Below are 24,111 nucleotides of genomic sequence, written 5' to 3' on the forward strand. Positions count from 1 at the left end.
CATGCAGATTCGTCATGTATGTTCTGAGCAAGGGTCATATCACACTGGGCATAGCACTAAGGTGTTCATTTCAGCTCCACTGTGATTGAAGTTCTTTCTTAAAAAATTGTTTTTAATTCTTTTTTTTTTTTTTTTTTTTGGTCTTTTTGAGACAGGGTCTCCCTATAGCCCCAGCTGTCCTAGAACTCACTATGTAGACCAGGCTGGCCTTGAACTCACAGAGATCCACCTGCCTCTGCCTCCCAAGTGCTGGGGTCAAAGGCATGCGCCACCACGCCTGGCCTAATTCTTAAGTTTTTTAAATTCAATATTTGAGGATTTCATACAGTATATTTTGATCATATTCAACCCCCCATCCTATCTGCACCTCCCCTTACTATTTCCCCAGCCTCCTGATTTCATGTAAAATGCTTCTCAAATGCCTTTCTGTGTGGACTTATCAACAGGAGCCTGGTTAATCTACCCAGTGTCACAGCCTTAAAAGAAAACTGACTCTCCCTTTCCCAGCAGCTATCAGTTGCATGACTGAATTTCTTATAGACTAAAATTTTAGTTTAATCTCAGAGGAAAGGGAGTCTGAATCTGTGGGCCAGGGAGTCCATTTTCAGGATGTATTTTCCTTTTTTTTTTTTGCTTTTTCAACACAGGGTCTCCCTGTAGCCCCAGTTGCCTGGAACTCACTATGGAGACAAGGCAGTCCTCAATCTCACAGAGATTCTCCTGCTTCTGCCTCCCAAGTGCTGGGATTAAAGGCATGGGCCACCATAGCTGGCTGTTTCTCTTTTAACAAAAAAGATTATTATTTTTATTTTATTTTATTTTCGGACACAGTAGTTTCACTGTGTAGTCTGACTGGCCTAGAGGTGAGTATGTAGACCAGACTGACCTCGAACTCACAGAGAGCCATCTGTCTCTGGCTTCTGAGTGCTGGGGTTAAGGGTGTTTATCATCATGCACAGCAGATTGTTATTATTTTGAATTATGTGTATGTGTGTATCTGTGTGGCTATGTACATGTGAGTGCAAGTGTCCATGGAGACCAGAGGTATTAGATTTCCTGGAACTGGTGGTTCTGAGCTGCCTAATGTTGGGTGCTGGGGTCCAAACTTGAGTCTTGCAAGAGCAACTGCTGAGCCATCTCTCTTACCACAAATGTATTTTTCTGAACTTCTGAGAGAAAAACCCAAGGTGGATGACATTTCCTATCCTATGTTTTAGTGTTTTTTTAAAAAATCATTTCTTGGATTTGTTTTGTTTTGATCCTTAAGCATATGCAGAGGATGAAATCGTATGTTTTGAAGTTCTTTTTCATGTTTGAAACTGGGAATATAATGGTTTTATGGACTCTCCCCCTAGCATAGTATTGGAGGGCCAGTACTAGTGAATTGATTGCTAGGTATTTTTCTGGACAGAATTGTATGACTGCATTTTATTTTTATGAGGCTGTAAGTCTTAAATTTTATGGGATCAGTTATTTGAAACCATGTAATATAGGTTAAACATCAGAATTAAGTGACTTTTACCTGATCAACAAGGGTTAAAATAGGAATCCAAAGCCCTCTTCTGATCTCCGAGGCGTTGCACGACATGGGTGCACTCACATACATTCAGGCAATACACTCATACACATAAAATTAAAATAATAAATAAAATATTAAAAAATAAATAAACAGAATCGGTGCCTCTTCAAACATGTTTTTGATATGTCAGTTAATTAAATATGATTGACATCTTCCTGAGATGCTCCTGCCGTATGTAAAGAAAAATTGCCAGATTTGTGTTTGAGGTAATTCAGTTAAATTTATACTTTTTCCCCATTTGTTGGCAGGACTTTGTGTCATTGTATCAGGATTTTGAAAACTTCTATACCAGGAACCTCTACATGAGGATAAGAGACAACTGGAATCGCCCTATCTGTAGTGTGCCTGGAGCCAGGGTGGACATCATGGAGAGACATTCTCATGACTATAACTGGTCATTCAAGTGAGTCATGTTTGGAAATGATTTCTTAGCAACAAAAGAATTTGTTTATTTAAGAAGATTATTCTCACAAAACAAGAAGATAAAATATGATTAGTTTCCTTGCATACTGTCCATTCAGCATTGGCATTTTTAGGGATTCCTGGGTATTGAACACAGGGCTTCACAACATGCCAGATAAGTGCTGTAGCAACAAGCTACACACCAGCCCTCACTGAAATTTCTTTTTGGAGTCAGAGTCTCACTACGTACTCCTGGCTGGCCTGGAACTTGCTAGCTGACCTTAGAGATCTGCCTGCCTCTGCTTCCCAAGTACTGGGATTACAGGTGTGCACCACCATGTTCGACTCCTCACTGAAACTTTTAAAATACATTTTTTCTGTTTCATTTGTTTCTGTATTGGATTATAGTTGAGAACAAAATTCATATTTTTTAAAAAGGAGAAATGTATTCTTTGAATTGATTGCTAGGTATTTTGGTTTCTAATAATTAAGGATAGATGATTTGAATGTATGAAATCTTTTTCATAAATAACACTAGTTCAAAAACCTATATTCTTAGCATTTTATTATTTAGATTTCACGAATATTATACAATTCTTTTTTTTATTTTTAAAATATTTCATCTTTTTGAGACAGGGTCTCCCTGTGGCCCCAGCTGGCCTGGAACTCACTATGTAGAAGACCAAGCTGGCCTTGAACTCACAGATCCACCTGCTTCTACCTCCCAAGTGTTGGGATTAAAGGCATGCGCCACCATGCCTGCCATTATTATTTCTTTCTAAAAAGGATAAACGATGTAGATAACCTGAAAGTTTCATGACAGCTACCCTGGTCTTTGTGCAAATACATTTTTCCACAAAGCCTTTGCTCTCCAAAGGTGCCCATTGCTTTCACTTTTGTTTTGCATTGGTCCTTCGGCTATTTTCTGTAGGAATACTTGTCATGTATCTACCCTGCAGGTAGTTTTTTGCTACACAAAAATGGGATCATTCTGTAAATTATTTTTTTTTCTTTTCTTTTTTTTTGTTCTTTCTGAGATAGGGTCTCTCTGTAGCCCCAGCTATCCTGGAACTTACTATGTAGACCAGGCTGGCCTTGAACTCTCAGAGATCCGCCTGCCTCTGCCTCCTGAGTGCTGGGATTAAAGGCGTGCACCACCACGCCCAGCATTATTTTTTGTTCTTTTTATTTGCTAACTTGTCTGTAAAAATTTGTCCTATGTTTATGTTCAGTACAAGTTCACTATTCGTAGTGGCTGATAATACTCAACTGTATAGGTGTGTCATCTTGAGCCACCCCAATTGCTGGGATATTAAAGCAACAACACTTCACTTCCACCTCAGGGTGATGGGGAACTTGTCAATCACCTGAACGCAGATGTCCTTACTGAGGGGCTAATGTGGACTGAGCTTCCATAATATGGAATATCACTGGGCCCTGGGACTAAGGAGGGCCATGGCAAATTGCACAGTGGCCCTTAAAGGATCTTAAAGTACTTGCTCCTGTGTGGGAGTTGCCAAGTCAGAGCATATGTAACTTTCAGTGAATAAGTATTACCAAACAGCCCTCCAGAAGAAAATATTGACTGATTCCTACTTTATGAGATGAACCTGGTCAACATTGGACATCACTAGTTTTTAAATCTTTATTACTTTTAATAAGTGAGCGTTGTTTTTAAATACTGTTTAATTTATTATTTGGCAGTCTGTACCTGTGTACAGTACACATTGGTTTTCTTGTACTTCCATCTCCATGGTGACGTGTACATATCTTTGTGTACTAATGGGATTTTCTCTTCTGTGCCTGGTGCTTCCTTCTGTGTTGCAGTGTGTATCATACTTACATATTGGATTTACTTGTGAGTATCATTGTTTTATGCTATTAAAACACAGGTACACAGGGAATATAATTAAAGGTGTTATAAACATGGGTTCCTACAACTATCTTGGATTTGCGAGGAACACTGGATCATGTCAGGAAGCTGCTGCCAAAGTTCTAGAGGAATATGGAGTTGGAGTGTGCAGCACTCGTCAGGAGATTGGTAAGTGTAAGCTGTTGGACTGGCAGCTACTTAGACTTTTAACTCAGGACTGAGTAATACAGATGCAGGGTTAAGTACACACACACTTTGTCAAGTACCTTAAGTCAGGTGAAAATATCTTTTTCTGAAGTGGTGAATCACGTTAATGTTTGCAACACATTTTACGATGTTTTCCAGTATATTACGTGTGTAGAATGTCAGTAGCAAAGTTCTGTAATTTGTTTCATTTATGACTTAAACTGTGATTTTATTGACTTTCGTAAGTAATAAAATACCACTTGTTGTACAGGTATCATGAGTATTAGTCTCCTGGATTCGCTGTGGAGACCAGGCTGGCCTTGAACTCACAGAGATCCGCCTGCCTCTGCCTCCAGAGTGCTGGGATTAAAGGCGTGAGCCACCATGCCCAGCGAGTATTAGTCTCTTTACATACTAGCAAATTGGGACCAATAATAATTCTTGCCTTGTAAATCTGTTTCAGTAATTAAATAAGCTAATTCATATAAAACACCTGGAACATATTAGACATTTTATAAATGTGAACTTTTTTTGGGGGGGGGGTCATTTTGAGACAGGGTTTCCCAGTAGCCCCTGCCTCTGCCTCTGCCTCTGCCAGGATCAAAGGTGTGGGCCACCATACCTGGCTATAAATGTAAACTTTTACCACAGGTCTCTAAAATGTAAAGGATTAACAATCTTAAGTAAAGAGACTTATTTTAATTCAAAGGTAGATTTCAAGTTCTTCCACTTTTGATAGAGAACTAATAACTGTTGAAACCATGAGGCCACTTTTCAGATACTTAATATTGAGAATCCCCTGAAACCAAGCCAGTTAAATCAGTAACTCACTGTCCTTACAGGTCTAGGGAGTGGTAAATGCAATTGGTGGTTTGTGTACAGGGCCCTGGACACAGTCAGTCAGTGGTAGATCAATGGCTGTCATATTTCACAGCGTTTCTCAGGTTTCTCCTAGGAGGGAATGGCTGGAACTCTGTTGCTTTCCCTGTCACTGTTCTGGACGTCTTTACAGCATGGTGGTCCCAGGGAATCATTTGTCTTGCATGGCAGCAGGCTTTTCTCAGAGCAGTCATTCAAAGGTTCCCCAGTGAAAACTAGAAAGCCTTTTTTTTTTTTTTTCATGCCCAGGCCTCATAGGACCATGATTTCACTAAGATCTCCTTGCATTGGTCAAAGCCAGTGACTGAGACCAGACCAGCCCAGCCCAGTTCAAGGGCTGTGGGCATCAGACCCCACCTCTGAGTACAAAGAAAATAAAGGATTTCCATCAAATTTCATATACCACAACAACTCAGTCAACTTACTACATTTTAAAATGAAATAAAGAAAAAATAAAAACAGAATGATGCAGCTTTTCCTATCCTCTATTTAGTTGGGCTTTTCAGACTATATGTACAAGCTACAGATTTTTAGCACTTCCATTTCTATGCTACTAAAGTTTCTTAGGAGGCTTCTGCAATCATTCATGCTGTGATTTTTGTACCCAAATCTCTCTCAAATGTGGGGCCATTGCTGTAGGTCAAGAATAAGCACATCTTCCTAGAAAGTCATGATGGATCCAAAGCCCCCAGAATAATGGATTTAAACTAAAATCCCCCAGGCCTGAGAAAAACTGTACAAGGAAGTAAAAATAAAAAAATAATTCTGAATGCTAAGAACAAGCTGAGCTGACCTTTTTCATGCTCCTCTGCCCAAGCTGGAAATCATCCCAGAAATTCCCCCTACCTCTGCTTGGCACATAGCCACCGCTTTTCTGCTTGGCACATAAGCCGCCGCTTGTCTTTAAAAGAAACCTGTGAACTGGGCTCTGGACTTCTGTCCTCCGAGTGAGGTGGGAGTCCGTTTTGCACAGAGTTGCAAATTTCAACTAAAATAACTTGAGAGAGTATACATTGAATTCTATTTAGTTCCCCCCCCCAATATCTCATAGTTTTTCTTGCCTTTCACAAGTTTTTCACAGTGATCTAGAGTGTGGTTTTTTTTTTTTTTTAATTAAAAAATTTTTTTGGTCTTTTTGAGACAGGGTCTTCCTGTAGCTCCAGCTGTCCTGGAACTCACTATGTAGACCAGGCTGGCCTTGAACTCACAGAGATCCGCCTGCCTCTGCCTCCTGAGTGCTGGGATTAAAGGAGTGTGCCAGCAGGCCTGGCCTTAGAGTGTGTTTTATAGCTATGTCATAAAGTTTTATTTTGTGGATCCCATTCCAGCTTACTGGTGAAGGAGCCTCTGTTGGATTTTTACCCCCTCTTAGGCTGCTCTGGCTGACCTGAAACTCACTATGTAGACCAGGCTGATCCCAAACTCATGGAGATCCACATGCCTCTTCCTTCTGAGTGCTGGAATTAAAGGCCTGCATCATTAGGCCTGGCCCATCTTAAATTCTTAAGTCTATTAGGTAAGCTCAAGGAGGAGGAGGAGCTTTGAAAACCCTGTTCTTTTCTAATGTAATGTTAGCTATTTCTTTCCCTAATGTAATTCCATCCTTTTCCTCCTTCAGTTTGGGCTGGTTGCTCATAGGACTGCTTTACAGTTGCATTCTGGTACTTCTTTATTTGGGAGGTTGGAGGGCCAAGTCATGAATTTTCTTTCCCTTGTCTGATTTGGAGTACATACCTCCATGACACATTCCCTCATGCTGGGAGGGCTCATTCTCTAGTGTTTCCTGTGGGAGTGCAGGGTACTGAGAGTTGGATATTAGAAACTGGCAATACCAAATTCTGGGTTGAAAATACTTTCTGTGTGGAATGTGAGGATGTTGCCTCCTTGTTCTCTGGCACCAGTAGTGCTGGTTGAATGTAATGCTCTTTTGGTTCCCAGTTTTATTATGTCATTCCTTCTGTCACACCTTCTATCCAAAAGATTACAGTTTAAAAACAATTGGGGGTCGATAGTACATAAGCATTGTTATCTCAGAGTTCCAAAGGGCATGGCGTGAAAGTTCTGCTCCCTGTGTGTGTCCAGCCTTGTGGCTCCTCTTCCTGCAGTAATGAGCACTGCTGCTGTTTTTCTGGGTTTTTATTTTTTGCTTTGCGTATTCTTCAAAGCACTTAAAATTTTTGAGTTAAATTTTTAGTTAACCTGCAAAATAAATGGGTTTCATTATTTCCTTTTAATACATGTATGTCATCATACTTTTTATATTTGTACCTGATACCCTCCTTGTACTCTTCCGCTCCCCAAATGGTCTCCCTCATGTGATGTATTTATTTACTCAAATTTAGATTCTGTATATGTGAAAATGTGACTTTTTTGGGGGGTCTTTCTTCAGAGCTTTTGAGGCCTTTCTTACCTTTGTGTGCATTGTATCAAGAAGTTCCATTTATACCTTGTCATGAGTCTCCTTACTCCCCTAAAAGCTGTGCTGTTTTGGTGTTTGGTGGATCCTTAAAAATGAATAATCATATCTTTTGATGTCATCATAATTTCTAAGTTTTCTTAGCTCTCACTTTTAGAAAACCTTCATAAAATAGTATTTTCCCAGTGGTCTTCCCTTCATGTCTTCTTTTATTTTTCTTTTTGTTTCTGAGAAATTTAGTGGGTGGAGTGTATGTAAACCTGTTCTTTATCACCTTTTTCACCCTGGCATTGCATGTATATACATTTATAGCTGGGGTCCCTGAGTTCAGAATCATGTTCTTTTACTTGGGGTGAGAAAAGGCAGAATTCCTTGGCTGTTTGTATAGGATTGGGAGGAGCAGAGACTGCTGCTTTCTGTTTCTCATCTTAACAGCCTTATTAAGATATAATTTATAGAGCCATATAATTTGCTCATTTAAAGTGTACATTTCATGGGGACTGGAGAGATGGCTCAGAGGTTAGGAACACTAGTTGTTCTTGCAAAAGACCCAGGGTTGAATTCCAGCACCCACATGGCAGCTAACAACTGTCCGTAACTCCAGTCCCAGGGGATCCAACAGCCTCTTCTGACCTCCGTGGGTATTGCACCACAAGGGTGCACTTACCTACATGCAGACAATACATGCATACACATAAAATAAAAATAATAAATGACATTTTTTAGCCAGGCATAGTGACGCATGCGTTTAATCCCAGCACTTGGGAGGCAGAGGCAGGTGGATCCTTGTGAGTTCAAGGCCAGCCTGGTCTACATAGTAAGTTCAAGTCAGCTGGGACTACAAGGAGACCCTGTCTCAAAAAAAAAAAAAAAAAAAAAAAAAAGTGTACATTTCATAGTCTTCTAGTATATTCACAGATATATGAAACCATCACCACAGTTTAATTTTAAATGTTTTCATTCCCCTTGAAAGAGCTCCCTGGCCCACTAACAGTCACTTGAGTCCCTGGCAACAGTAGTCTCTGTCTTTATTTGCTCATTTTGGACATTTTATATGCATAGAATCCTAGGATATTACAGTCTTTTGTGTCTGGCTTCTTTCACTTAGTGTTCACAAGTTTCATCCAAGTTGTAGCATGCATTAGTACTTCATAGTCTACATGCCATTCCACTTTGTAACTAAGTAACAGTTCATTGTAGGAATGTGCTACATCTCCTTGAACCATTTATCTCTGATGGACTTTTAGATTATTTCTCCTTTGCTACAAGTGTATACTTCCTTAGTGACTATTTTCATTTCTCTTGGGTATGTACTTAGGTGTGGCACCATTAGCTCATGTTAGCTTTTTGAGCTGCTTCCTAGAGAAGCTGTATTGTTGTTTAGTCCTACCAGCAATGGGAGTTTACGTGAATTTTTTTGAGGGAGGCAGGTAAGAGTTTGGGGAGGAGGCATGATTTTAGATGGTGTCTTGCTACTATGTAGCCTAGGCTGGCCTTGAACTTGTGATCCTCCTGCTTAAGCTTCCAGTGCCTGGCATTGTGTGTTGTATGTATCATCTTTCAAACATATTGTTTGTAGCCCAATCTTAACCCTTGCCTGCTTTGGTTCCTCTTGCCTCCAGCTTTAAGCCTCTCTGGGGTTCCATACAGTGAATGCACTTCTTTCTCATTGAATCATTGTCCACTTGGTAAGAATTTAACCGTCTGTTTTTCAAAGTTCACAAGTTGTTAGTGTGTTAGGACTACTATGACAAAGAATGAGAACCAGTGTGACTTCAAACCGAGTGCAAAGTCTAGCAGTTGTGGAGGCCAGAAGCTTGGGGTGCAGGTGTTGGCAGGACCATGTTCACTCAGACAGCTTCAGGTGCTTCCCAGCAGGCCTCAGTGTTCCTTGGCTAGTGGTCCCAGCACTGTCTTCTGCGTGTCAAACATTGTCTTCTTTGCGTGCTATCCAGGTTGCTCCTCTTTATAAGGACATTAGCACCATCCCATTATTTTATCCTGACTATTTCTGTTAGGACTCTTGTTTCCAGAGGTGGCCACAGTCTGAGGTACAAGAGTTGGGACTTTATTTTGGTTTTGTTTAGTTTTGGTGCTGAGAATCTGACTCAGGGCTCTGTACATACTGTGCATGTGTTCTATCTCAGAGCTGTACCCCCAGCCCCTCAGAATATCTTTTTAGTGGAACATAGTTCATCCCATAATGCACTCCACCTGTATATTTGTATATTTTCCATCATTCACTAGTTGCATTGAAGATTACAGGTATCCACAAATGGAATTTTATGACTTTATTTCTTGTGTGTGTGTGTGTGTGTGTGTGTGTGTGTGTGTGTGTGTAAACTGCTCAACCAGGAAATATCAATATAACATTTTAATCTCCCACCTTTAAAGCAAATTTTTTTTAGGTTTTTTTTTTTTTTTTTTTGAGACACCTAGTCCACCTGGCCTAGAATGTGCTTTGTAGCTTGGTAGGCCAGCCTGGCCTCCCTGCCTCTGCCTCCTGAGTGCTGGGACACTTGCCTAAAGCAAATTTTGTAGATTTAAGAAGTCCCAGGCTGCTAGGTCAACCATGTGTGGTTATGGAGACCAGCATGGGGATGATAATGCAGCAAGCATGCCTTACATCTTTGTGTCACTTTGTAGTCTATCTATTTTATTACTCTGATTTCGTTTTTGTTTGGAGACAGGATCTCCCAACAGGCCAGTCACACCGTTGCATGACTGATGACTTAAAAATGCAGACACAAACTTTGCTAGATCTGTTTGGACCTAGAGCTAGGACTAATATGTAAAAACATGAAGTAGTTGGCTCTCTGTTTTCCATAGCTGCTGAATCTGAAGCTATCAGCTGTTATGTTTTGCAGTTACTGGATTTTTGTTGTTGTTGTTTTGTTTTAGACAGGGTCTCTCACTCTGTTGCATTGGCTATGTAGACCAGGCTAGTCTTGAACTCAGAGAGATGTTCCTTCCTCTGTCTCTGTCTCCCAAGTGCTGAGACTAAAGGTGCCACTGCTTAACTATTGTGTTCTTTATAAGCTCTTGCTGTATAATACAACTTCTTGAACTTAGTTGAAAAATACATTTTTATTACATTTATTTATTCCTGTGTGTGCATATGTGTCTCTGTGTGTGTGTGTGTCTGTGTGTAGGTCAGAAGACATCTGAGAAGTTGGCTCTGTCCTTCTACTATGTGGGTGCTGGAGATTGAACTCAGGTGGTCAGACTTGGCAGCAAGTGCCTTTACCTGCTGATCCATTCTATTATCTCTGGTTTCTTTTTATAAAGTAGTAATTCTTAAAGTGAGGGTTTTGTGATACTGACTTTATTAATTAACTTCTTCACACAGGAAACCTGGACAAGCATGAAGAGCTAGAGAAACTTGTAGCCAGGTTCTTGGGAGTGGAAGCTGCTATGGCCTATGGCATGGGATTTGCAACAAATTCAATGAACATTCCTGCTCTTGTTGGCAAAGTAAGACATGTCATTTATGACAATTCCCCTATGTGTATGTTCTTTTGTTTTGAAAAACATGCAGATCCAGCCAAGAGCTATTGTTAACATTAAATTAAATGTAGTTTACCCAAAGGTATTTCTATCACAATTTTTTGGACAGATATATTCAGTGGAGCCCTATGGAGCTGTCTTCTAGAACCCATGGTCCTTCCTTCTTCCTGTACAGTTTTGAAGGGATTCTGATGAACCTAACTCCCTTTAAAGTCTAAAATTATAAAAGAAAAGTTTAATTCCGAAAGTTAATAGTTTTGATTAAATAGAAAACTATATGGATGTGGTGGTGTATTTCTTTAGTCTCAGCACTTGGGAGGCAGAGGCAGGTGGATGTCTCTGAGATTGAGGCCAGCCTGGTCTATATAGCAAGTTCCAGGCCAGCTGGGGCTACAGGGAGACCCTGTCTCAAAAAGCAACAACAAAAAAATGAAAGAAAATAAAAAGAAATTATACAGTTGTTCCAATATGTAGGCAAATTATATACAAACATAACATGTACATGAATATTCTCTATATTCGTATTTCATGCTGTGGTAGAGCCTATGAGGGGCACTTAAAGTGAGGGGAGAGAAAATACTTTTGAAACTACACTTAAGCTGCTTAGCACTGTCAGCTTGGAAGAACCCTTGAGGTTTTTTTGATCTTTTTTTATCTTTACATTGATATTTAGAAATGACATGTTGAAAAAAGCAGTAGATTAACTCAGACAGGAGACTTGAGTTTTTACTTATCTGTTGATTTTATGGTCAAATTTACCTGACTGAACAAATCAAATTACTTTTCTGTTCCTCAAAGTTTCCTTTGTAAAAGGATTAGTGTAACTCTAATTCAGTTATAGCTCTGATTCTGTAAGGAACAGAGGGAATAAACAGTAAGCAAAGAACAATATAAGAGATTTAAACCCAAGTGTATTGATGCCACAAAGATGTAGCTTCAATTATACATTGAAGTAGAAGGCACACATTCTCAGATTAGATTGAAGTTAAGTAAGTTTTCCAATATTTAAATAAATCTATTTAAAATATGAAGACAGTTGAGGTTAAAAGTAAATGGTTGAAGCTGGGCACCATAAGTCGTCCATACCAAAGTCGTCCAAAGCTTGTCTGGTGTACCAGATTTTACTAGAAATGAAAACCTATAGCTCTTCATCAGGATACTTAGGATGGTAGTGAAGATGCTGCGATATACAGGCTAGGATTCCGTACCTACTTCCAAGGTGTCTTTGAAAATAATTATCGACATTTTTCAACATCTTACTTTCCTGTGCTTGTGATTTTTGCAGGGTTGCCTGATTTTGAGTGATGAACTGAACCATGCATCACTGGTTCTAGGAGCCAGACTGTCGGGAGCAACCATTCGAATCTTCAAACACAACAGTGAGTTGTGTTAGTTTTTGATATTCTTTGGGACAGTGGTGATGATAATATTGCATTAATAATTTTTAATTAATTAACAATACTAATGCATTAATAATTAAAGGTACAGTGAAGTAGAACACTTAAATCTTCTGATTCAGTCTTTTTATATTTTACAATTTTTATTTTCTGTGTATGAGTGTATTGCCTACGTGTATGTTAGTATACTCATTTTGTACAGTACCCATGGAGGTCAGAAGATGGTGTGGGATGCCTTAGAACTGGAGTTACAGACAGTTCTTAGCCTCCATGTGGATACTGGTCCTCTGCAAGAGCAGCCAATGCTCTTAACTGCAGAGTCATCTCTCCAGCCCTCAAACTCTCTCTTTTTTGAAAGTTTTTATTTTATGTATGTGAGTGTTTTGCCTGCATGTAAGTGCATTTTATGTTGTGCATCCCACGGAGGCTAGAAGAGGGTCAGATCCCCTGAAGTTAAAGACAGTTGTTAGCCTCCATGGGGGTGCTGGGAACTGAATCCAGGTCCTCTGCAAGGGCAACTAGTACTTTTAATCACTGAGCTATGTCTCCAGCCCCCTGGTCCAATCTTTAGAAAAGATACTCTCTCTTCATTGGAATAAAATAAAGGTTGAAGCCAGGCGTGATAGCACATGCCTTTAGTTCCAGCAGAGGCAGAGGCAGACAGATATTTGTGAGTTCAAGGCCAGCCTGGTCTCTATAGTGAATCCTGGCCAGCTGTCACTACAGGGAGATCCTGTCTCAAGGAAAAAAAAACCAAAGAAAATAAATGAAAGTTGAAAAGTGACTATAGTGACATATGACCATAATCACAAGCTAAGCACTTGGGAGATTGAGTCAGGATTTTGAGTTTGAGTTCTGTGTGTGTATATGTGTGTGTGTGTGTGTGTGTGTGTGTGAGAGAGAGAGAGAGAGAGAGAGAGAGAGAGAAAGAGAGAGAGAGAGAAAGAAATATTTTTTGAAAATTATACTGCCTTCCTTTGACTTGACTTTCCAGTTTTCCACCTCATTTTTTTTGTCTACAAATCTCTGTTCAAGTGCATTTACTGGATGCTAGAGCATGTCTTGCCATAACACTGTTGGTAATGGAGAGAATAACTCAGGATTCCTAATCTTAAGGATCTCTGGTTAACAAAGGGATTTTAAGAGTTAAACCAACACTTAAAATGCAACAGATGGGCCCAGTGAGATGCTGGATCAGCAGATACAGCTCTTTATACAAAAGCCTGATGACATGCGTTCAAGCTCTTGAACCCATTTAAAGATAAAAGGAGAGAATTGACTCCATAAAGTTGTTCTCTGACTGCCACACTCATCCTGGTATGCCCCCACCACACACCACATATACAGCACTTTTTTTTTTATTAAAAAATAAAGCAGACAGGAGCTGGGGAGATGGCTCATTTGGTAAAGTACTTGCCACACAAGCATGAGAATGTGAATTCGCATTCCCAGCACCCACATGAAAAGATGGGCATGGCAGCTTATTCCTGTAATCAGCACTGGGGAGATGAAAATCAGCACTGGGGAGATGAAGACAGGAAGGTCCTTGGGGCCAGCCAGTTTTTGTGAGCTTGAGGTTCTGGAGAGATCCTGTTTTAAAAAATAATGTGGGCTGGAAGTGGTGGTGCACATGGTTTATCCCAGCACATGGAAGACTCTCAAAACAACCAACCAAACAAAACTATGCATATGAAAAGCTTGTCAAAACTTGTGACTCTTCATCATCTCTTAATGCCAGGATGGTAGTGTCCAGATGTACTGTAAGTTCATCGGCTCCTCACATTGCTTTATTTGTGTGTGTTTTTGAGACAGGGTCGCCCTGTAACCCCAGCTGGCCTGGAACTCACTATGCAGACCAGGCTAGCCTTGAACTCACAGAGATTCACTTTCTTCTGCCTATGAAGTACTAGGATTAAAGGGGTGAGCCACCACACCCAGCAGCTCTTCTCTTTGGACGTTAAGTTCTTTTTCTTTCTAAACTTTCAACTAGAAACACTACTATACTCACATGTTTGTGCAGCCATCTGAGTAGTGCTCAAGGCAGCTCCCGCTCCCTAGATGGTAGGGTTTAAGTTTTTTGTTTTATTTTTCTTCTTCAAGTGTATGCATATGTTGCCTGCATGTAGGTCAGTGCACCCGTGTCGTGCAGTGCCCACGGAGGTCAGGAGAGGCTGTCAGATCCCCTGGGACTGGAGTTATGGACAGTTGTTAGCTGCCATGTGGGTGCTGGGATTTGAACCCGGGTCTTCTGCAAGAACAACCAGTGTTCTTAACTGCTGAGCCATCTCTCCAGCCTGGGTTTAAGTTTTTAATACTTTTCCAAATTGTGTTATACAGATAATAAACATGGCTGGCCCAACAAGGACTATTACGTACCATTTTGTTGTTATTGTTTTGTTTTTTGAGACAGGATCCTACTTTGTAGCCCTGACTGGCCTGGAACTCTCTATGTAGACCAGACTGGCCTCAAACTCAACAGAGATCCACCTGCCTTTGCCTCCCAAGTGCTGGGATGAAAGGCATATGCCACCACACTTGGCCCTATAGCATATTAAGTCTTTTTAAATTTAATAAATAAATAATATGTTGGCTTTTATTTATTTTGGGGGAATATAGCAACTTTTATGTAGTTACTGTATTGTCGATACTACTTTATAAATTGGCTATTCTCAACCTGATGTCTTTTTATGGATTGTAGGTGCTCTTTGTATTGCCTTGAAGCTAGAGAAATGACTTAGCATGGGCTCCTGCATGCACATGGTGCACATACATATACTCAGACACAGACACACACATACATATACACACACATAAAATATCTTTTAAAATATTTATATTAATTGCCCTTCTTTATGTCACACTTTTCATTTTTAGTGTTTTGCTGTGTTGACACATCAAAATGTTTTATCATACTCTCTGACTTCTAGATTTTATTTATTGCCTTACTCATTTTATGGGTATGTTATTGTCATATATATGTTCTCTTGAGTTTGTGGCATAATTTAATTTACTTGCAATTTATAGATAGATAGAAGGAAGATTGAAATTGCTTCTCAAGTAGATCTTCTGACCAAGCATTCTACTACAAACAATCCCTTTGTGGACTTTTTTCTTTGTTGTTGCTTTTTAAAAAAAAAATATTTTATGGGGGCTGTAGAGATGGCTCAGCAGTTGAGAGCACTGATTGCTCTTGTAGAGAACCCGGGTTTGATTCCCAGCGGCTACGAGCAGTCGTTAACCTCCAGTTCCAGTAGAATCTGAAGCCCTCTTCTGACCTCCGAGGCATTGTACGACAAGGGTGCACTCACATACATGCAGGCAATACACTCATATATGTAAAATAAAAATAATAAATAAAACATTTTTTAAAGAAATATTTTATGGGTGGAGAGATGGCTCAGCAGTTAAGAGCACTGACTGGCTTTGCAGTTCCCAGCACCCACATGGTGACTGGCAGCTGTTCATAACTCAGTTCCAGGGGATCCAACAACCTCTTCTGACCTCTGCAGGCATTGCATGACACATGGGTGCACTTACATACATGCAGGCAATACAGTCATACACTTAAATAAAAATAATAAATAAAGCCGGGCGTGGTGGTGTGTGCCTGTAGTCCCAGCACTCGGGAGGCAGAGGCAGGAGGATCTCTGTGAGTTCAAGGCCAGCCTGGTCTACATAGTGAGTTCCAGGCCAGCTGGGGCTACAGGGAGACCCTGTCTCAAAAAGACCAAAATAAATAAATAAATATAAAATACTTTAAAAAAAACTAAACACAGGCTAGAGAGATGTCTCAACGTGGTTAAGAGTGCTTCCTGTTCTTCCTGAGGACTGAGTTCCAGGCTGGCCTCAAACTCACAAAGATCCACCTGCCTCTGCCTCCCAAGTTCTGGGATTAAAGGCATGCGCCACCACACCCGGCAAAAATCAGGTTTTAATTTTTATTTATGTGTATTTATGTGTGTTTGCCATATGTGTGCTGGTGCCAACAGAGACCAAAAGAGTGGATCAGTTCTCCTGGTGCTGGGGTTATGGGTGGTTGTACTGACAGTTGAACTCAGTTCCTCTGGAAGAGCAGTGAGCACTGTCAGCCACTGGGCCATCTCTCCAGCCCTTCAGCACCCCTCTTTCTTTTTAAAAAATATTTATTATTATAAATTTTTTTTTTTTGGTCTTTTTGAGACAGGGTCTTCCTGTAGCTGTCCTGGAACTCACTATGTAGACCAGGCTGGCCTTGAACTCACAGAGATACACTTGCCTCTGCCTGCTAAGTGCTGGGATTAAAGGCGTGTGCCACCACGCCTGGCAGTATTTATTATTTTTAATTCATGTGTATGAGTGTATTGCCTGCATTTATGTTAGTGCACCTGTGTTGTGCATTGCCCACGGAGGTCAGAAGAAGGCATTGGATTCCCTGGAACTGGAGTTACAGTTGGTTGTTAGCTGCAGTATGGGTGCTGGAATTCGAACCTGCATCCTCTGCTAGAGCAGCCAGTGCTTTTAACCACTGAGCCATCTCTCTATCTCCAGTTCCCCTCCTCAGTCATAAGCAATAAACAAACTCTAGTTTTGCGATGTGGTGTCTCTCACTAGTATGTTGCCTAGACTTCAGGGAGATTTTTTTTTTTTGTCTTTTTGAGACAGGGTCTCCCTGTAGCCCCAGTTGGCTTGGAACTCAATATGTAGACCAGTATGGCCTTGAACTCATAGAGATCCGCCTGCCTCTGACTTTTGAGTACTGGGACTAAAGGTATGTGCTACCATGCCCAACCCCTTTGAGGGAGATTTAAAAAAAAAAAAAATTTTATGGGGCTGGAGAGATGGCTCAGCGGTTAAGAGCACTGACTACCCTTGCAGAGGACCTGGGTTCAATTCCCAACACCCACATGGCGGCTATGAACCATCCTTAACTCCAATTCCAGGGGAATCTGAAGCCCTCTTCTGACCTCCGCGGCATTGTGCAACACGGGTGCATTCACATACACGCAGGCAAGACACTTGTACACATAAAATAAAAATAAAATATTTTTTTAATTTATATTTTTATGTTTATGAGCATATTGTTTGCATGTGTGTGAGTGTACCTGTGTCGTGCAGTGCCCGTGGAGGTCAGAAGAAGGCATCAGATTCCCTGAACTGGAGTTACAGATGGTTATTAGCTGTCATGTGGCTGCTGGGAATCAAACCTGGTCCTGCTCTTAACTGCTGAGTCATCTCTTTAGCCCCCACATTTATATTTCAACTGAAGGTGGCAACTCATGTTGCCTTACTTTTTCTGTTCAAGTCTAATTATGTTAATGTCCTTTCCTATCCAAGACACTTTGTGAATAAGACCTGTATATTTATATTTTTGTAATAAATTTAGACGGAAGCTACTTGGGACTGAATTCTTTCTCTGTGTCCCACAGATATGCAAAGCCTAGAGAAGCTTTTGAAAGATGCCATTGTTTATGGTCAGCCTCGGACAAGAAGGCCCTGGAAGAAAATCCTAATCCTTGTGGAAGGAATATATAGGTAATACTGCTCTGTGTTCTTACCTCTGTGACCTGGGCCAGTGAAGTCATGGAAGTTTTTAGTTGAAGGGAGTCCTAGACTAGCCCCTCTGTAAGCTGAAGAGACAGTGTTTATGACTTGTTACAATACCTGGAAATGGAGGATGTATGGAACATAAAGGTCATTTTGTTTGTATAGTTCCCAAATACCTCTTCTGGTTTTTTTTTTTTGTTTTGTTTTGTTTTTTATTGTTTGTAGAAAACTTACACATTGAGACAAGAATAAAGATTCTAATATATTAAAACAAATTACAAAGCTAAGCATGGTAACACACACCTGTAATTCCTGCACTCAAGAGGCTGAAGCAGGAGAACCTTTTTTTTTTTTTATATTTTTATTTATTATTTTTATTTTATGTGTACAAGTATATTGCCTGCGTGTATGTGAGTGCACCCATGTTGTGCAGTACCACAGGGGTCAGAAGAGCTTCAGATTCCCCTAGAACTGGAGTTAAGGACAGTTCGTAGCTGCTATGTGGGTGCTGGGAATTGAATCCGGGTCCTCCATGAGAGCAGTCAGTGCTCTTTACCGCTGAGCCATCTCTCCAGCCCCAGGAGAACCATTTTTATAGGCCCAGCTTGGGGTGGCGGGGGGGCTGTACAGCAAGACTTGAGCATGTGGTAGTGCGCCTATCTCAGATGTATCAGGCCCCAAGTTCAGTCTACAGTACTGCATAAAACAAACACCAAAATAAATAAAATAAATTACTTCGTTACTTTTTGAAATAAGATCTCTTCTAGCTCAGGCTGGCTTTAACCTTGATCCTCCTGCCTCCACTTCCTGGTTGTTGGGATTTACCAGCATATGCCACCATGCTAAACTGTATTTTAATTTTTTATTTATTTTTATTTTACGTTTGTGTTTTGCCTGCATGCAAGTATACCCATGCCATGCAATGTCTGCAGAGGCCAAGAAGAGTGTCAGATCATCTGAATGATTGTTAGCTACCGTGTGGGTGCTGGGAACCAAACCCAGGACCTCTGCAAGAGCAGCCAGTGCTCTTAACTTCTGAGCCATTTCTCCAACCCTCTGTATTTTAATTTTAAGATGTTTTTCTTATGTTGATTTGACAGCCCTATTTTTTTTTTTTTTTTTTTGAGACAGGGTCTCCCTATAGCCCCAAGTGGCCTGGAATTCCCAGACATCTGCCTGCCTCTGCCTCCTGAGTGCTAGCACTAAAGGCGTGCGCCACCTCGCCTGGCTTATTCTTTCATTATTATTATCATTATTATTTATTTATTTTCATTATTTTAGATAATTTTAATTGCATATACAATGAAAGCACAATCTAATATTTCCTGTAATTGCAAACTTTAGAAGGATCTCAAGGATTAGGGATGTGGCTCAGTGGTAGAGGCTTGCCTAGCTAACACAGGCTGTAGATTTTATCTTTAGCACCGCAAAAACAAACATACAAATAAAAAGAAACTGCTGTATCTTTAATTCTTTCAGTTGTGAAATAAAGTCATTTATAATGTAACACTTATCTTAAGAGTCAAGTTCCTGCCTCCTAGACATCTACCCCATCAGAGCACCACCTTAGTTTAAAACCATATGTGGAGTTGTCAGACCATCTGAAAAGCAATAATCTCAAAGCATTAAAAATAAAGTGACCAATTCTATTTGAAGAGTTAAAAAGTCTCAATATGTGTGGTTTTAAACCCTGTTTTGCCAGCATGGAGGGCTCTATTGTTCGTCTTCCTGAAGTGATTGCCCTCAAGAAGAAGTACAAGGCATACTTGTATCTGGATGAGGCACACAGCATCGGAGCCCTTGGCCCTTCAGGTCGAGGTGTGGTAGACTACTTTGGCCTGGATCCTGAGGATGTAGATGTTATGATGGGAACCTTCACAAAGAGCTTTGGTGCTTCTGGAGGATACATTGGAGGCAAGAAGGTAAACAGGACTTGAGGCCAGGAGAAATTGTTGAATTTGGGAACTGTCTACCTGGTGGAGTCCTGAACTGGGGTATGACAATCCTGAGTGTGTATGGCTTATGTTCTTAGTGCAGGTGGACTTCATCTGCCTGGGGAATGACTCTTATGTCACCTTATTGAGCTAAAGGCTGATTCTGTTCATTGTTTGCTTATTTGAGCTTTTTAAACTGTATTCTGGTCTGAGATATAGAATAGTCTCTTGTGAAAGAACACACAGTGGTGTTTCCTGTTTACCACAGTTTTCTGTTGGATTGGCATTGTGCTCACACTTTCAAAGAGTTGTCATGCAGGCCAATGGGAACGGAAGATTAGTTGCCCTGCCTATTGTGAATGCATGTAGAAACAAGAGGAGGTTTTGTTAGCTTTAAGGCACTGCACAGTGCCTTTAGTTTTCAATTTTAAAATTATATTCAACTCTAAGACAGCTAAGACTCTGTAGCATGAACCATGGAAAACACCTGCTTTTGAGTGTGTCTTTGCTTGCTTTGGGAGTCCTTGGGGAAAGCATTTTTAACCTTTTAGTTTTCTTGTCAGTATAGATAAATATGCCTTGCTTGTAATACTGTGATGTGTTTAAAAATATGTATTCCTGCCTGTGCTACAACACAGGTACATTTTAAACGTATTAACTGAGGTAAATCACAAAAAGTCACGTATATGATGGGTTTTTTGTTTTGTTTTGTTTTTTGTCTTTTTGAGACAGGGTCTCCTTGTAGCCCCAGCTGTCCTGGAACTCATTATGTAGACCAGGCTGACCTTGAACTCACAGAAATCCGCCTGCCTCTGCCTCCCAAGTGCTGGGATTAAAGGTGTACGCTACCACGCCTGGCTATGATGGTGTATATATATATATGTTATGATGGTTTTCTTTTTTACAAGTTGTATCCAGAATACGCATAGAAACAGCAAGTAGATTAGTAGTTGCCAAGGCTGAGGGGATGGAAGGCATGGAAAGTGACTGTTTTCCAGGGTGATGAAAGTGCTCTAAAATTAGGTAGTGTTGAAAATTGCACAGCTCAGACTATGCCAAAAGTCATTGAGTTGTATATTTTACAAAGGTGAATATGATGGAATGTGGTTTATACCTCATAAAGTTGTTACATAAAAAACTTGGGTCAGGCTTATACTTCAGTAGTAAAGAGCTGATCCAGCAAGTGTATGGCCCTAGGTTTGATCCTCAGTGCCATAGCACAGGCTCAAAAGGCCATTAAGTGCTTCCTTCTTCCTCTCTCTTTCTCTCCCTCCTTTTGATACAGAGTTTCACTGTGTAGCCCTAGCTGGCTTGGATCTCACTATATAACCAGGCTGGCCTCGAACTTACAGAGATCTGCCTGCTACTGCCTCCTGAGCCCTGGGATCAAAGATGTGTTGCTATGCCAATTTCAATATTTTCTTAATTCAGTTTTGTACATTACTGTTTTGTTTTTTTTTTTCTTTTTGAGACAGAGTCTCCCTGTAGCCTCAGCTGTCCTGGAAATCACTATGTAGACCAGGCTGGCCTTGAACTCACAGAGATCCACCCGCCTCTGCCTCCCGAATGCTAGGATTAAAGGCATGCATCACCATGCCCAGTTGTACATTACTTTTTAACATTGGATGATTTGTTCTATAGAGTGATATATTAGAATAAAATTTAAAGCCAAAACAAAGCCTAAGATATTGCCATGTTTCTGACAGTTGTAGCTTTGGTAGTATTGGTTGGCCTTGAGCCTCAGCTTGGTGACCCTGTTCCAGGCTGTTGAAGGGAAGAGTCCAGTAGCACCTGGAAGGAAGGTACCTGCATCGCTGTAGATTCAAGAACTGCCTCTAATTATCTGTCTCTGCCTCTCCAGGAGCTGATAGACTATCTGCGCACACATTCTCATAGTGCTGTGTATGCCACATCCTTGTCACCACCTGTGGTGGAACAGATCATCACCTCCATGAAGTGCATCATGGGGCAGGATGGCACCAGCCTTGGTGAGTCTTTTTTGTGAAGCGTTTCCTTCACTTAATGAAAATTTAGCAGCCATCTGTACTTTTCTGGTTGAGGTTTTCCTCTAAATAAGAAGTCAGTCTTCAAGGGGGCAGTGCTGCTAGCGCAGGAGGCTCTGGTTTCCATAGACACATTTCAGTGTGTTAGGTATGCACACCCTGAAAACTATGCTGGCTCCCTCTTGTGAATTTCTTTTTTCATACATGGTGAGACTTTCTTCACTGTGTACTGGCTGGCCTTTTAACTCAGAGGATGTGTGCCTTCAGGGTCTTTCTTGAATTGTATCACTTTATGTGGGAATGTAATTCACTAGTAGTAATGATTCTTAACAGCATATTTAAGAACTACTTGCTCTTTACAGAGTAAGTGTCCTTGATTTAGCACTGTTTGAAAGAATTTCTAATTTAACATACAATAGATAATGAAGATCATTTCAAGTCTGTTTTGTCTTGTGATATTAGATTATTATTTTCTATCACCAGAGGGCAGTGTTGACCAGTTAAGAGAGTTCACATTTTCGTTTTTGCTGGGTTTACTTTCCAAAGTCTTTGCAGAAGGGAGACATTGTGGCACATGCTTGTAATCCTCTCATTTGGGAGGTGGAGGCAGGAGAACTAGTTGTTCAAGGTCATCCTTAGCTACATATCAATTTTGAGGCTATTCGACACCCTGTCTCAAAAAGAAAAGCAAACAAGAAAACTAAAATGTATTTCTGTTACCAGTCTGACAAACAGTTAATTTTACTTGATGCTCTTTTGATGCTTATGAAAGCATTGTGGCTCTTAGAGAAGATTTTATATCAGCAGTGAATTCTCCATTCTGTATTTATGTGATATGGTAGAAGTGATATAGCTTGCATCAAAAAACATTAAGTATGTCTGATTTTAAGAATGTTTTCTGAAATGAGAATTCTACTTTATATTTGTTACCATCTGTCATAGGTCCTTGTTAGCCCTCTGAAGAAATTTTTGGAAATAACAAATATTGCTATCTTCAGTTTCATGTATTTCTTCAGGAAGAAAGTTTTAATATTCCATACAAAACATTAAAGCCAAAGGAGTACCTTCCTGTTAATAATAGCTTAAATTTATCTCCACTTTTCTTTTCTTTTCTTTTTTTTTTTTTTTTTTTTGAGAAAGGGTCTCCCTGTAGCCCCAGCTATCCTAGAACTCACTAGGTAGACCAGACTGGCCTCGAACTCACAGAGATTTGCCTGCCTCAGCCTCCCAAGTGCCAGCACACCTGGCCATTCTCCTCTTTTTTTTTAAAAAAAAAATATTTTTATTTTATATGTGCCTTTGCAATATGGATGAACTTCTCAGAAAACAAAAAACTTTAATAAATTAACTTTCTAAAAAGATTGCTAGGGCCGGGCATGGTGATGTACACCTTTAATCCCAGAACTTGGGAGGCAGAAGCAGGCAGATCTCTGTGAGTTTGAGGCCAGCCTGGTCTAAGTAGTGAGTTCCAGGCCAGTTGGGGCTACAGGGAGACCCTGTCTCAACACTGCCCCCCCAAAAAAAGGTTGCTAGGAAGAACTGGTCTCAGAGTCACAGAAAATTTCTCCTTTGTTCACCTTCTTCTTTTCTCAATTTTCTCCTCCCTTCTCCCCAGACAACCTCTCCCCAGAATGCAACCCCATCCATAAAACCTTAAAAGTTTAAAAAATCAGCTAATGCTGGGCGTGGTGGTGCACACCTTTAATCCCAGCACTCGGAAGGCAGAGGCAGGTGGATCTCTGTGAGTTCAAGGCCAGCCTGGTCTATATAGTGAGTTCCAGGACAGCTAGGGCTACAGGGAGACCCTGTTTGAAAAAAGACCCCCCCCCAAAAAAAATCAGCTAATAATTTGCAGCACATTCAGATCTAACAATATACCTAATCAAACTTTTTATACAAGTGAAATGTTTTGTGTGAATGAATGCTCTTGTAAATTACCAGCCATGAAAGGAAAACAATTTTTTTCATAAATTTGCTGCTTTACTGTCTAACACAAAGGGCCTTTTAACCAATAGCTTAAGCTTTTTAAAATCAGCAAGCATTAAGACCACTTTACAGGTGGGGAAATTTGAGCTCACAAATGGGGTAAGTTTACTCCATATCTTGTTTCCAAATAGGATGTGGCTTTCCATGGTCCATCTGCTTCTACTTTTGAAGTTTTATTAAAACAAACTTCTTTATGGTCTATTTCTATTTTTCTGATTCTGCTCAGCTAATTTTACAAAGAATAGCAGAGTTCTTGTGACAAATGACAGCCTTTGGGCATTTGCCTCCTTGTGTCTTTTCCATGGCCTAGTAACCCTTTACTGCCTCTCTGTTCAGCGTCTATAATGTGTACTACAGAGCTTTCACACCATGGTCTGTCTGTTCCTTCTTCCACTCTTATCTCTTCCAAATCCAAGTGCAAGTACA

General features: G+C 40.4%; 1 protein-coding gene across 1 annotated transcript in view; it reads left to right on the forward strand.

Annotated features, from left to right (window-relative positions):
* Sptlc2 (serine palmitoyltransferase long chain base subunit 2) overlaps positions 1 to 24,111 on the forward strand; it is a 96,333-nt gene that overhangs the window by 41,903 nt on the left and 30,319 nt on the right. Inside the window, exons 3-9 of the mRNA XM_008839931.3 lie at positions 1,828 to 1,982; positions 3,874 to 4,022; positions 10,685 to 10,809; positions 12,128 to 12,221; positions 17,645 to 17,750; positions 19,465 to 19,684; positions 21,558 to 21,684. Coding sequence (XP_008838153.1) covers positions 1,828 to 1,982; positions 3,874 to 4,022; positions 10,685 to 10,809; positions 12,128 to 12,221; positions 17,645 to 17,750; positions 19,465 to 19,684; positions 21,558 to 21,684 — 976 coding nt within the window. The remainder of the gene's footprint in view (positions 1 to 1,827; positions 1,983 to 3,873; positions 4,023 to 10,684; positions 10,810 to 12,127; positions 12,222 to 17,644; positions 17,751 to 19,464; positions 19,685 to 21,557; positions 21,685 to 24,111) is intronic.

Source organism: Nannospalax galili, unplaced genomic scaffold (assembly GCF_000622305.1).
Source record: "Nannospalax galili isolate Female #2095 unplaced genomic scaffold, S.galili_v1.0 scaffold330, whole genome shotgun sequence".
In the NCBI taxonomy this organism is placed as follows: domain Eukaryota; kingdom Metazoa; phylum Chordata; class Mammalia; order Rodentia; family Spalacidae; genus Nannospalax; species Nannospalax galili.